This window comes from Plecotus auritus (genome assembly GCF_963455305.1).
Source record: "Plecotus auritus genome assembly, chromosome: 1".
Classification (NCBI taxonomy): domain Eukaryota; kingdom Metazoa; phylum Chordata; class Mammalia; order Chiroptera; family Vespertilionidae; genus Plecotus; species Plecotus auritus.
Genome location: NC_137770.1, coordinates 166,117,003 through 166,132,594, shown reverse-complemented (window position 1 = coordinate 166,132,594; position 15,592 = coordinate 166,117,003). Strand labels below are relative to the sequence as shown.

The 15,592-nt window shown below is 39.6% G+C and overlaps 1 protein-coding gene across 32 annotated transcripts in view; it reads left to right on the top strand.

Annotated features, from left to right (window-relative positions):
* Nucleotides 1-9,395, top strand: part of ZMYND11 (zinc finger MYND-type containing 11) — a 138,855-nt gene extending 129,460 nt beyond the window's left edge. For 26 of the 32 annotated variants that reach the window (XM_080647198.1, XM_080647210.1, XM_080647207.1 and 23 more), the window contains one exon: nucleotides 7,122-9,394. In XM_080647198.1, coding sequence (XP_080503324.1) covers nucleotides 7,122-7,244 — 123 coding nt within the window. In that variant the 3' untranslated portion in view covers nucleotides 7,245-9,394. Of the gene's footprint in view, nucleotides 1-7,121 lie in introns of all 32 variants that reach the window. The other 6 variants (XM_080647202.1, XM_080647214.1, XM_080647196.1 and 3 more) reach the window with 2 other exon arrangements.
* The last annotated feature ends 6,197 nt before the right edge of the window (nucleotides 9,396-15,592 follow it).

The following is a 15,592-nucleotide window of genomic DNA, read 5'->3' as shown; positions in this document are numbered from 1 at the left end:
GACTAATTAACACCAGGCCCAAGATTAAAACACAGATCTGACTCATTACAACTATTTCCAAAAATTAAAACAGCTGTCCATATTTTTCTAATAGTAGGCTATTCTCCCTGGGTCCTGCCCTAAGACTCTTACTATCAACTGTCAAATCTATATATCTGTAGGTCTATCAGTCTGTATATCTGTCCAGCTGTCTTTTCATAGAACTTACATATCTATATGGATGTATTTTCAAGTATCTATTTCCAAACCCAGTCTCATCTTCCTTGCCATTACCTGTTCATCCTCCTTATGGGTATCTATTAATGATACCACCATTTTTTTTATCATCTCAGCTTGAAATCTTAATTTTTACTCTTGCACCATTTTCTTCTCCCAGGTCCAAACAGTCTTAATTACATAGATTCCTTCCTTCCCTTTGGTTAGACCAGATTTTCAACCTCAGTACTATTAACATTTGGACCAAAAATTCATGGAAGAGAGCTATCCTGTATATTACAGGATGTTTAACTACCTGTACCCATTGGATGCCAGTAACTCCTCCTCCTCTCTGTCCCCCAAAGTTGTGACGATCAAAATATCTCCCAACAGTGCCAAATAAGATGAGGGCTGAGAACTGACCACTAGTTTTGGGTCATAAATAACCTTGATAATAATAGCATATTCAGTGGTAAAGGGCAATCATATGATATTTGTCCTTTTTCATGTAATGTCCTTAAGGTTCATCCATGTTGTAGCATATTGCAGAATTTTCCTTTTTTTTAAGCTGAAAAATATTTCATTTATGTGTATATACCATATTCAGCTTATTTATTCACATGTTGATGTTCACTATTGTGAACAATGCTGCTATAAACATGGGTATATACCTCTCTCTTTGAGACACTGCTTTTAATTCTTTTGGGTGTGATTGTTGGATCATATAGTAATTCTGTCTTTAATTTTTTGAGGCAACTCCATACTGTTTCCACAGGAGCTGCACCATTTTACATCACCAACATTTTTTTTCCCCTTTGATGCTAGCCATCCAAATGGTTAGAAAGTGGTATCTCATTGTAGTTTTGCTTTGCATTTCCCTGATGATTAGTTACGTTGAGCATCTTTTCATGTACTTATTGACATTCCTGTATCTTTTTTTATAAATGTCTATTCAAGTCCCTTGCCCATTTCTGAATTGAGGTTTTAGTTGTTGAGTTTCAGGAGCTCTCTAAATATTCTATTAATTTCTTATCAGATACATGATTCACAGATATTTTCTTCCAGTCTGTGGGTCATTTTCATGAAATCCAAATTGTCTATTTTCTCTTTGTTTATCTGTGCCTTTGGTGTCATATCCAAGAAATCATTGCTAAATCTGGGGTTGTGAAGCTTCTATGTTTTATTCTTTTTGTTGTCTTAGGTCTTATATTTACGTTCTTGATACATTACAAGTTAAATTTTTTTTTATGTTAGATAAAGATTCAGTTTCTTTCCAGCACCATTTGTTAAAAGACTTATCCCCATTAAATGGTCTTGGCACCCTCATCAAAAATCATTTGATCAAAAATGTAAGGGTTTATTTCTGGGCTATTTCCACTGGTCTGTGTCTATCTTTATGCCAATACCACATAGTTTTGATTAGTGTAACTTTGTAATAAGTATTGAAATTAGGAAGTGGTAGTCCTCCAGATTATTATTATTTTTTTTTCATGATTGTTTTGGCTTCTCAAGGTCCCTTGAGATTCCACATGAAAATTAGAATGGGCGTTTCTATTTCTACTAAAAATGTCATTGTGCCCGGCTGACATGACTCAGTGGCTGAGCATTGACCTATGAATCAGGAGGTGGCAGTTCAATTCCTGGTCAGGGCATATGCCTGGGTTGAGGACTCAATCCCCAGTGTGGGATGTGCAGGAGGCAGCTTATCAATGATTCTCATCATTGATGTTTCTATCTCTCCCCCTCCCTTCTTCTCTGAAATCAATTAAAATACATTTTTAAAAAATGTCTTTGGGATTTTGATAGGAATTGGCATTGAATACATAGATTACTCTCAATAGTATTGACATCTTAATAATGTTAAGTCTTTGTGTTTCCATTTATTTATGTCTTCTTTAATGTCAGCAATATTTTTTTAGTTTTCATTGTCCAAATCTTTCACCTCCTTGTTAATTTCCAAGTCTTTGAGCAATTTTCATTATCTATGTATATAAAAGTCAAATGACTGGAACGACCAGAACGATGGGTTGTTATGACACACACTGCGGTGGACAACCGGCCTGATCTGAGCCCTGATCACCGCCCCAACCTCCCAAAGCCCCTCCCCCAGCCAGCCCTGTCCCTGATCGTGGCAGGGGTGGCCAGCCAAAGTCCCACGGCCCTTCCCCCCACTGGCCCAGCCCCAATTGGCCCCCATCAGGGCGGGCTGGCCAGACCCCACCCATGCATGAATTCGTGCACTGGGCCTCTAGTTTCCTTATTAGGTTATTTATTGTTTGTGAATAGAAATATAACTGACTTTAGTAAATTGACTTAGTATCCTGCTACTTTGCTGAATTCATTTATTAGATCTGATACTTCATTCTGAAATCTTTGGCGTTTTCTACATCCTAGATCATATCATATGTAAACATATAACTGTACTTTTTCCTTTTAAATTTGTATGGATTTTATGTCTTATTTGCTGAATTGCTCTGGCTAGAATGTTCAGTACTCTATTGAACAGAAGTGAAAAGCAGGCCTCGTTGTCTTGTTCCTGTTCTAAAGGAAAAACTTTTACCATTGAGGATGATGTTTGCAGTGGGTTTTTCATATGTGGCTTTTATGTGGAGGTAGTTTCCTTCTGTTCCTGTTTTGTTGAGTGTTTTTTTCAGGAAAGATGTTGAATTTTGTCAGATGCTTTTTCTTTTGATCATCAATTGAAATGATTATTTGCTGTTTTTTCCCTTCATTATGTTGATGTGGTATATTACATTAATTGATTTTTATTTCAACCATCCATGATTAAAATTTGAGAAGAATTGGTATTCTTCTCCAACTAAGAATTTGGTGAATTAGAAGACATCAGGTACAGAGTTCTTTTGTATTGGGAGATTTTTTTTTATTAATAATTCAAGCCCCTTACTAGTTATGGGTCTCCTCAGATTTTCTGCTTGTGATTTAGTCTTGGTAGGTTTTGTTTCTAGGAATTTGTGTATTTTATCTAGGTTATCCAATTGGTTTGTATAATTGGATTATTGTTAACATTTTTTTTATTTCTATGGAATCAGTAAGCTCCCCACTTCTATTTCTGATTTTATTAATTTGAGTCCTCTTTTTTATTAGTCCATCTAGCTATAGGTTTGTTAATTTTATTGACCTTTTTGAAGAACCAACTTTCAGTTTGATTTTTTTTCTCTGTTTTTCTATTCCCATTTAGATCTGCTCTAATCTTTATTTCCTTCCTTTTGCTAGCTTTGGGTTTAGTTTGTTTTTCCCAGTTCCTTAAAGTGGACTTTTAGGTTATTGATTTGCGATCTTTTTGTAAGGTAGGTATTTGCAACTAATAATTTCCTTCTGAGCATTGTCTTGCTGCGTCTCTTAAATTTTGGTATATTGTGTTTTCTAATTTCCCTTGTGATGTCTTCTTTGATACATTAGTTGTTTAAAAATGTATATTTAATTTGCACAGTTTTGTGACTTTTCAAGTTTTGTTTTTGATTGCTTACTTGATCTATTGTGGTCTGAGAAGATACTTTGTATGATATGAGACTTAATTGGTAAGAGGACGTATGGTCTATCCTGGAAAATGTCCTACGTGCACTTGAGAAGAATGTGGGCTCTAGCTGGGGATACTTCTGTAAAAGTCTTTTAGACCTGGTTTATTGTGTTCAGTCCCCTTATCTCCTTATTTTCTGTCCGGTTGTTTTATCCATTATTGTGAGGGGGGTGTTGAAGTCTCAGCTATTTATTATGGCAGAACTGTCTGTTTCTCCCTTCAGTTCTGTCAGTTTTTGCTTCATATATCTTGATGGTCTTTGATTAGGTACATAAAAGTTTATATTAATAATAGACTCAATACAGCAAAAAAATACAATTATATAGTGTCTATCTCTTTTGTAAGCTTTTTAAATATTTAAAGTCTATTTTGCTTGCTATTAGTATAGCCACCTGCTCTCTTGATTACTATTTGCATGGAACATTTTTTTTCCCCTCCTTTCTTTTTCAGCCTGTTTGTGTCTTTCTGTCTCAAGTGAGTCTCCTTTAGATGGCATATAGCTGGATCCTGTGTTTTTATCCATTCTGCCAATCTGTGCCTTTTGATTAGAGAGTTGAATCCATGTAACTCAAAGTGATTACTGATAGGGGAATGTCTGTCAATTGTGTTTATTTTCAATACACCCTATACCTTTTTATCCCTGATTTCCTGTCTTTTGTTGATTTTTTTTTTTTTTGCAGTGAAATGTTTAAATTTCTTTCCTTTGTGTATATTCTATAGCTCTTTGTGGTTGCATTACTATGGGGATTACACATAACATCCTAAAGTTATAACTCTGTAATATGAATTTATTCAGCTTCACTTCAATCACACATAAAAAATGCTCCTATATAGCTCTGTTTCCACCCTTCGGGTTGTTAATGTCACAGAATTACATCTCTGTACATTGTGTCCCCAAAACATAGCTCTTTTAACTGCATTAATCTCCTTAATTATGTAGAAAACAAGATTTGGAGTTACAAACAAAATGTACAGTAATACTTTTAAAAATGTATTAGTCTTTTAATCATCTAGAAAACAAAATGTACAGTTACAAGCCATTGTTGCAATAGCACTAGCTTTTACACTTGTCCAGGATTAACCCTCACCAAGATCTTTGGAACTCCCTCAGCTTTTGTCTATCTGGGAATTTAAAAATTTCTTTAACTTTGAAGGACAATTTTGCTGAATATATGATTCTCTGTTTACAGTTTTATCTTTTAGCACCCTGATTATATCAGTCCACTATCTTATGGCCTCCAAAGTCCCTAGTGAGAAATCTGATTATATTGATGATCCTTTACATGTGCCCGTTTTCTTCTCTAGCTGCTTTCATGATGCTTTTTAATTTTTATTTATTGATTTTAGAAAGAGAGAAACATTGATTTGTTGCTTCACTTATTTATGCATTCATTGGTTGACTCTTGTAGGTGCCCTGACCGGGGATTGAACCCATAACCTTAGCTTATCAGAATGACTCTCCAACCGAGCCACCTGGCTAGGGCAATTCATGATTCTCTTTTAACTTTGGCCTTTGAAAGTGTTGTTATAATGTGTATTGATGTGGGTCTCTTGGAGTTCATTGAGTTTTTTGAATGTTTATGTTAATATCTTACATTGGGAAGCTCTCAGCCATTATTTCCTCAAATATTCTCCCTGCCCTTTTCTCTTTCTTCTTCTGGGAACCCAAAAATGCGTATCTTAGTACCCCACGGATCCCATAGGCTCTATTTGATTTTCTTCAATCTTTTCCTTATACTTATTTGTAAATTATTTTTATTTTAGAAGGCAGAAGCATAGATAGATAGAAACATTGATGACAGTGCAAGACTTCAATTGGCTGCCTTCTGCATGCCCCCATACTGGGGATTGAACCCACAACCCAAGCATGTGCCCTGATTGGGAATTCCAACTGGGGACCTCCTGGTTCTTGGGTTGATGCTCAACCACTGGGCTTCCTTAGACTTTTTTTTCATTACTTAATTTTATTGTGTTTAATCCTCAGCCAAGGACATATTTAGAAAGAGGGAGCAGGAGAGAGGGAAACATGGATTAGTTACCTTCCCTACACTCACCAATTAGGAATCAAATGCGCAACCCAGGTATGTACCCTGACCAGGAATCAAACCTTTCCGTGCACAGATGACGTTCAACCATCTGAGCCACTCTAGCTGGGCCTTCCTTATACTTTTTAACTTCCATTGTCCTGTCTTGTGCCTGCTCAGATCTGCTTTTGAATTTCTCTAGTGAATTTTTCCACTCAGTTCATAGACTTTTCAGCTCCAGATTTTTTTTTTAATTGATAGTTCCATTTTGTTCACACATCTTGACTTTCTCCACATGTTCCTTTAGTTCTGTGAGCATCTTTAATAAAGTATTTGACTAGTATATCTGCCATTAGGCCCTTTTTATGGACAGTTTCTGTTGATTTTTTTCCTTTGAATGGTCATACATTTCTGTTCCTTTGTACGCCTTGTAATTCTTATTGAACACTGGGCATTTGAATCTAATAATATGGTAACTCTATAATTCTTTTTCTCCCTCTTTTCAGGGTCTGTTGTTGGCTGTGCCAAGAATCAGCCTGATGTGTAAACTAAATATCTTTTCTGAGCCTCTCTTAGGGCATGCACATCATTAATATTCACTGTCTATGCAGTTGGTTTTGAATGTCCTAATCTTTAATTTCTGGCTGCCCAAAAGGGGAAATTAAAGGGTACTGTGCCTTTAACTTAACTGGGAGTTACTTCAGTTGGAGAGAGGGGGCTTGTGACAATGAGAGAAACATCATCGACCTCCCCTCTGTCTGTACCTCTATGGTCAGAAGTAGCAGTCAGCATAGATCTCTGCTGTTTGAAGGACAGGCCATTTTTATCCACCCTGGCTCGCACAAGCTGCTCCAGGAACACCTACACAGCTGCCTGCGTCATGGTGGGTAGCTGCTACTCTGCTAGGAGCTGAAATTGGGTCAAAATTAACCACAACTTGCGTCCAAATCTTCCCCTGGAAGTTGTAAGCCTTCAATAAACTCCAGAGTTCCACAATAGTCAACTTCCGACAGATTCTGCCAGTGCAGTTGTTGTCCAGGTGGGGAGACAGATTCTTGTTCTTTCATCTGCTCAGAGTCCTCTCAAGACCTTTGTAAGGAAATATAAATGTTTGTGTGCTGATGGTAATGACCCAGTAAAGAGAAGTTGTTGTGCCAGGTAAGCTTGAATTTGTTAATAACAGTCATTGTTTCCTGCCATTCTGATCAGTACATAAAACATATTCTGATATTCTTGGCAATGATGTTAGTTTAAGGTTGAGCCAAATAGATCTTTAAAATCACAACTTCAAAAGTCTATAATATTAACCAGTTTCCTGTGTATTGAACCTCAAGTTTAAACTCTGGTCATGATTTCTCCTCTAGTGCTACAACTGTGAGGAGGAGGCCATGTACCACTGCTGCTGGAACACATCCTACTGCTCCATCAAGTGCCAGCAGGAGCACTGGCACGCCGAGCACAAGCGCACCTGCCGCCGGAAAAGATGAAGACGGTTCTTGCTGGAGAGTCACCGACGACTGCTCTTCTCAGACACAACGGTTTTTGTTTCCAAGAAGCCAAACTTGTTTAGAATTTGCTTCCCATTTGCACCAGCCTTTAAACACTTTTCGTGAAGAGATTTTGCACAGTAGTTTAAATCTTTTGTTAATGTCCCTCTGGAATTTTTCAAGGGTAAAAGTAACATCAGTGGAGGGTATTATTTTAAATAAAATTTAATTGAGAATTTGTTGCATTTACAGCAAATTTTAAAACATTTTTAGGTTTTACAGAGATTTTAACCTTGAAACAACAGATCTTTAAAAAAACAACTGGTGAACACAAGTGAGTTTAACAAACCTTTAAAATAGATCTGAATGTTAAGAACTACAGGACTGTTTCAGAAATAAAACATACTACCTTGATGTGAAATTTATTTCTTAACCTTGTTGAGCTGGTTTTGTTCAGCTTAATTTACTGTTTAAAGGCATTATCTATTGGTTATGCCAGTGGGTATATGATTGAATTTAGGGAACAGGGTTGACACAGCAGGTGCTAGTCCTGCATATTTTTTCTTAAATATTTCCCAATTGTGTTTTTCATTTTCTTTTCAATATATAACTTTTATAACAAATTATTAGCTTTGATCTCGTAGTTTAAAATTGCAGGGAACTGGGTAATCTTTTACTGAGCTGGATCTTAGAGAAAATGAATATTTAAATTTTAAAGTTTGCACATTTCATCTTTATCCTAACGTGAGTGCTTGTAACAAAATAAACAAAAATAAGCCAAAAACTACCTTAATCCATACATGAAATTATAGATGGGGCATACAAATTTATTTACTGCTTCCCTTCCCTCCCCAAATATCGATTGCCTATTATCTGGTGTCACCTCATATATTATAAGTTAATGCTAAAAGGAAAGAAAGCACTTAAGTTTCACAGAAGCCGTTATGTTTGTGGTAATGGGTCATTGCCTACTAATGAACCCCATCACTGTACACAGAATGAAGAATAATGCATGTTAATTTTCTTGTATTAAAGATGCCGTGGTTTGTAAAAAGTCTGTATTTTGCGGAATGTCTGGATGAAGAAGCATTACCAATAGGAATGGATCGATAGTTGAACAATGATTTTTTTTTATACATAGATATATAAAATACAGCCAGAAAAACTGAAATTACTTTTTTTTTAAAGAAAAATCTCACAATTTATGTTTTTTCAAAGACTGATCTTAGACCAAGTCAAATTCCCATTTATCATTTAGTTATTTTTAAGGTTAGAGAAATAATTTGTAAATATTTATTTAGACCTTTGATATTTATTAAAGCAATTACACACAATGGAAGTGAAAGAATCAGGAGAAAAACCTTTTAAAAAGTTTTCTCTAGGTTTGTCAGGGTCACTCTAAAGTTAAAAATGTAACCAAGTCGTCTGTGAAATAATCCTCACCCAGTCCTGGTGCTGCTGCAAATGGCAGTGACACAAATTAATGGACAAGCTGCTGCCCAGTGGTGCCCATGGCTCATAGGAACTGCCGAGCACCGTTTCAGCGCCACCCGAACTGTGCAGTGGCTCGCATCTCGTCCTTCCTTGTTACTGTGTGATTAGTCAGTGTTGCCACGTGCCGTGGTCTGGTTGAGACATCGTAACCAAGAACACTTACCTTCTCTTGATCATTTTTCAAGTTTTAAAACTTCGATCCACCCCTATGAGAGCAAGTTATTGTGGAAATACTTTCAGTGTAAAACCATTCCAGAGTGTGTACTATTTACTGATAGCTGCATGAACGTAAGATTCGTGTTACTTTGGCTTTTTTGTCTCCGTTGACACGGTTGCACATTTCCAAGTTACTACAGCGTGAAAACTGTGTGTTAAAAAAAAAAAATTAAAAAGAGATTGTGGCCTGGTTTTGTAAAAGTTTTAGGTAAAATTACAATTGATTGTTTTAGGAATCATTATTAAAATATTTCTGCAAATCATAAAGCTATATCAAGATGTTGAGCTTAGCCACTATGCACATTGTAATTATTCATTGTGGCTGTCCAGTTCTATGATGCATTCTGGCATTTTGTAAGCTGCTCTGACTAGCAATATATAGATTCATTTAATGTGTTAACATTGGTTAATAAATAAATGTATTTAAAAAAAACTGGTTTTAATACATTGGTGATTTAGTCCAACTCGCTTTACCAAACCAAACACTGTTATCACATGGTGGTCATGCACAGTGGGCTATCCATTGGTGACTGTTTAACTTTATATGAAAACAGTGTATGGAAAATCATTCATTCACTTAAACATTTAAGTTGAACTTAACTTTTTTCAGCTTTCAGAAAGACTCAAAATACTTTAACCAGTTCTCAAAAAATTCAGGTTGATTAACTACAAAGCCTGATTTCTTAATCCTTACACTAGGCTGAACAAACAGAAAATTATTCCATAAACACGAAGTTTGTCAGTAGCATCAGTTTCAATACATCTAGAATCTAATCCATTGTCACTCCACTTCTCCAACCAGTTTACGTGAACCAGTCTCAGCTCATGTCGGCATCACCCTCCTTCACCCTCCTCATCATGCAAGAAGTGGCTTGGCCCTCTCTTTTGCCTCCAGTATCTAATTCAATGGTTCTCAAACTTCTGAAGCAGGACCACAGGAGAGATTGTTAATCATTGCTGGCCTGATGCATGCTTTTGCATTCTAACAAGTTCCCAGTGTTGCTGATGGACCCAACCCTTTCACAACGACTACTTTACTCAGGAGAATCAATACACCATTTCATGAAAAATCCACATACACATGCACAAAATACATTGCACAAAATGGTTTGGTTTTTTTTAACAGATTCCTAGGTCTCATCTATAGACTCCCCAACCCCAGGACTCTGGTCCCTCAGGTTAATCCCTGATCCAGTAGGATTGGAGAAGCAAAAATGTGAGGGGTAAGGAGACCAATGGCGTCCTGTACTGTGCTCTATATCAGACCTCAAACTCGCGCTAACATGATCCCTGGGGGATCTCCTTAAAGTGCAGAATCTGACTCAGTAGGTCTGGGGTCAGTGGAGCAGGTGATTCTGCTCTTTCTCATAAGCCTCCATGTGACTGATTCTGCTGGCCACGGAACACCCCCAGAGGCCAGGTGTTAGAGGGTACGTACATTCACAAAACTGCTAAGCTGAAATACAAGCTGCATAAAACTGTCAAATGAAAATGTGTAATATGGGACACCTGTGCAATTCTAAGTTATTTAATAAAGGGTGAAAACTTTAATAATATAGCCAAAACATTTCAGTGTTTAACAACGAATGAATTAGTTTACATTCTTGTTTTGTACTAAGTCTTCAAAATCCAGTGTGTGTCATGCTCTCAGCACCTCTACTTGGACTAGCCATATTCAATCGTAGGTGGCTGGTGACCACTCCACACTGGACAGCAGCTTTGTTTTACCAAGTGTGTGTCCTCATCAGCACCTTATTTGTAGTCAATACTCAACCAGCAAATGTGTATTAGAGGACCTCCTTGATATCTAGAAGCCGATAAAAAAATCAGTCTTTGTCAGAATTTGAGCTCTGAGGGTAGGCTCATGCATGGTCTGTTTCAGAGTCGGATTTGAGAGGTTAGCAATCATCTAGTCAACAAGTTCTAAGTTGGCATTTCAATTAGGCAGCCCTGAAAAAGCTTCCTAAGATTCCGTTTGGCTCAACAGGGCAATCTGAAAACCTGTATCTCGTCCAATTTCTTAACCTCATACTGGAGAGGAAGCTGAGACCCAGAGCTGCTCAAAGTCAACGTCCATACTCCTAACATCATGTTTCTTCTTACAGCCCCTTGAAGACTACAGGTGACTTTATAACGACTTGCAAAGACAAGAAATAGCTCCTGCTATCTAGAAATAAGGCACAGTATAACTGAAGGTGGAGAATACTAAGGAAATTTAGGAGACAGTATAGACATTTTTAGTTCATTCATTTAACAAATACTTGAGCCCTAGCTGATTTGGCTCAGGATTGAGTCTGTGGACTGAAGGGTCTCGGGTTCGATTCCGGTCAAGGGCAGATGCCCAGGTTGCAGGCTCAATCCCGTGCACGAGGCAGCTGATCAATGATTTTCTCTCATCATTGATACTTCTCTCCTTCTCCCTCTCTGAAATCAATAAAAATATATTAAAGCACGCACACACAAACACAAATACTTGAGCTATAGCATCTGTGTTCAATGCTGATCATATGATGATGAGCAAAATAGACATACTTGCTATCCCTATAGAGTTGCCATTCTAGTGAGGGCATCAATTAAATAACAGCAACATTCTTCCAAAATATCAGAGGTAGGTGCGAGCAAGAATAAATACAAGACTACCGGATACAGAGAAAGTATAACACAGGAGGGGAAAGAATGAGGAAAGGCTTAAAAATTATATGTAAGCTAAAGCTTGAAAGGTGAACAGACGTTAGCTGGAGAAGAATGTCATTTGAGGACCTAATATTGATTTGGGGTGAACCATTTCCCCCCACATTTGTATTCTGAACATTTTAAAATTAAAATTAGAAAAATAAGTCTTGCCCTGGACAGGTGACTCAGTAGGGTTGGAGCATTGTCCAGGGCACCAAAGTGTCTGGGTTAGATTCCTGGTCAGGGCAATCGATCAATGTTTCTCTCTCTCACTGATCTCCCCCTTCCTCTCTAAAATAAATAACGTCAGGTGAGGATTAAAAAGGAAAAAAGAAAAAAGTAAGTCTTCTCTAGAGAAATCAACAGGGCTAAGGGTTACAGGAAAGTAATTTTTTCCCCAAGTAATGAGAGATCTGACAAGGTTAAGGAGCCAGCAGACTGGAAGAGGGATTGAGGGCAATGCCATGGTGATAAAAGGCTCAAGTGACTACCGAAGGCAAAGGATAAAGAAGTGAATGTTTGGGAAGACTACTCTTGAGAAGTTTGTTATTGATCGGGAGAAGAAAAATAGACTGAGGGAAATTGTATTTAGGACAAGAAGAAAATAGGAGTGACAGGATCTTGGCAGCAAAAGATATTCCTCCTGGTCCTCTTTTTTAAACAACAAATTAGACATCCATTTGTGGGCAAAAGCGCCTTGGTAGTAGGCCAGATTAGGTTTGGACAAAATGAATAAATTGTATTTTCTCTGTTTATAAAAGAATGGGAATCCATTCTTTTCTAGCTCGTTTAAAGAGAATCATCAGGATTCGAAAAGATTAAGCTACAATTCTTATGACCTTTTAGTAATTCTGGAAACTGAGTATCTACTAATGGGAGGGCCAGACAGATGGGATTGTGGACCACACGTTTTTTGGTTTGTCTCCAGTATAAATCTTGTGATTTGTGTTCAGTGTCTTCCTGCTGTTGATCCTCAAGCCAAAATGTGGGGGCTCTGCTTACAAATAAATCACTCTGACATTTCAATTTGGATCTTTCAATGGTTTAAAAGGGAGTCGGTCAGAGGCACAAAGAATGGTCTCAGGCAGTGTCCCGAGGGTCCCTGTACAGCTGCCTCCTGGGGAGCTCCTCACCCTGGGCCTGGGGGCTGAGAGACACAGGTATTCGCTGCTTGTCCTTATTCCTGGCTGCCCTGAGCCTGGGCCTGAACAGGAAATAGAAAATTAAAGAGTTCAAAGACAGAATGACAGAAGGTGGCAGAAGCCTTCCTGTTGGAACTTTCAAGGAAGAAGGTGCCCGTGTAAGGAAAGTCTCCCAGCGCCTGCCATCAGCACGAGCCCCCAGTGCTCCTGGGCTTCAGCAGGTCCCTTATCTGCTTGGAAGCGATCTTTTTTTGCACCATTCATTCCTGTCTCTCGAAACAAGAGAAACCAAAGCCAGTGGCTCTGAAACCCACAGTGCAGCTCAGGGGTGACAGCTGCCTCCCAGCCCTATCGGGCCAAACCAGCTTTTAAAAAAAAACATCCAACTCAGATCCATATTGAACTTTTCTTTGCAAATCCATCCTTTCCCTGGACTGATGTAGCAATGATGACTGGTTCCTTCATTTGCTTACACATACTTACTTGGTCTCTCAGACATTTGCTAGTTCCTTCAGTTCAGGAGCCATGTTCCAAGGGTCTCAATCTGAGATACACATCCTTCTCTCTTTCCTCCACCTCCTTTTCCCTAAAAAACAAACAAACAAACAAAACCCTCAACTCTCATAGTATATTCTCAAACAGAATTCTTTTTTGTTTAATTGACTTTAGAGAGGCGGGGGGTGGGGAAGAGGCAGAGAGAGAGAGAGAGAGAGAGAGAGAGAGAGAGAGAGAAACATCAATGTGAGAGAGAAACATCATTGGTTGTTTCCCATAGGCCCGTGGTCGGCAAACTGCGGCTCACGAGCCACATGAGGCTCTTTGGCCCCTTGAGTGTGGCTCTTCCACAAAATACCACGGCCTAGGCGAGTCTATTTTGAAGAAGTGGCATTAGAAGAAGTTTAAGTTTAAAAAGTTTGGCTCTCAAAAGAAATTTCAATCCTTGTACTGTTGATATTTGGCTCTGTTGACTAATGAGTTTGCCGACCACTGCATAGGCGCCCTGACCAGGGATTGAACTGGGAACCTGGGTGTGTGCCCTGATCGGGAATCAAACCCATGACCCTTTGGTTCACGGGCTGACGCTCACAGCATAGCCACCTGGCCTGGGCGGGAAGAAAGCATTTTCAACTCATCCCAGACGAAGGGCTGATGTCTCTAATTAACAGAGCTCTCAGCAGCGAGGGGAATGATTTGAAAGGAGCTATGGGATAGCAACCACGGAGGAAGATGTCCTTAGTTCACTAATGAGGAAGCAAGTAGTAGGTTCCAACTGGTTCAGCCAGAGGTTCCAAGAACAGCACCTGGACGGAAAACAGGGATTCTGAAGTGAATTTCCAAACTGATGTGAATCAGGTCTATTCACAGGGCAATAACGAATTGTGTTCCTGGGACTAAAGTAATGACTATTATCCGTTTTCTATAATTTAAAAACTGTAGAGTAGCTCAAAGACAATAAAAGGCAGAGAGAGCCTGGTCAGGTGAGCTGGGTAGGACAGACACTAATCCTTCCCCCCCATCCCCCATTTAAAACCTTTCACAACAGTTCCTGACAAGCTGAACAACCCAGTAGTTGAAGGGACATGAACAGTTTGCAGAAAGAGAAATACAAATGGCTTTCTAAAATACTGTTAAAATACTTGATCCTACTTATCCTATATAATAAAAGCATAGAATGCAAATTGTACCCTTGAACGGGAGTTGTCCAAGAGTTCCAGCAGGCGGCCGAGGGGAGGGAGGGAGTACCTGGCCGGCAGCCGGCAGCCACTAGGGACCCTACCAGTGCACATTCTGTACACTGGGCCTCTAGTAATAACAGAAATGCAAATTAAAGCAAACGTTTTCTGTTGGTGAGGGGTTGCTGTTGAAAGTGAAAAGTGGCAGTGAAACCCCCTGAAGCATCTGTCCAAGTCACAGCACTCACCCCGACTCACCATGGCGCCCCCCTGCCCCCCCGCCAGAAACCCACCCATGAGAAACACTTGCCCACAATGAAATGACCGACTTTTGTCAGGACAGAAGCTGGTTGCTGACAATAGTGCGACACTGGGAAGGCTGTGTCCGAGGATGGGAGCAGACAGGTGCACCCGAGGCAGGAGGCCGTGCTGCTGTGAGAGCATGGAGAACCTAAGGTGAGCTTTAAAGAACACAGGTAGAGAATGGAGTGTCCCGCGTACCTCCTCGTGGGTGAGAATGGAGGCAGGAGCATGGGCTCAGAGCTGGCCTGCATTCCCGTAAAGAAACCCAGACAGGACTGGCAGGAAACTGGTGTGCATGGTTACTGCCATGGGCTCTGGGGAACCGGACGGGCCAAGATTAAACACGACTTCACAGTGGACACGCCTTTATACAGTTTCCGCATTTGGACCATGTAACTGGATTACCTACTCAAAAACTTCCTTTTTAAAAAAATGGTGATTTGGATTTTCCCAGTAGGGCAGGTGGCTAACGGGGAAGCTCCTTCCCCCGACTGAATCCACCCTGACTCAGAGGTCCCGCTGCCTTCCCACCCCATGTGCCCGCCCACTTGTGGCTTCCAGCTTCCCCCCTTAACCAAGAGGTTGCCCCCCACAACCTTGCACCCCTGGCACTTGCCTGTCCCCAGCTCAGTGCTATAAATGCAGAAGCTCTTAAGCTCCCTGAGACGAATCCTCATCTGAGCATCGGAGCTGCCAGGCCCTGGGTCTGGTTAGAGGAGCATTTACACAATGTGGGGAGGGGGCAGGGCGGGGAGGAGCTTGCCGCAGAAAATTAGCCCCACAGGTCAACCTTGTACACAATCAAACAAAGTATTTAACATGGTAATACCTGAACATCGACTTGATG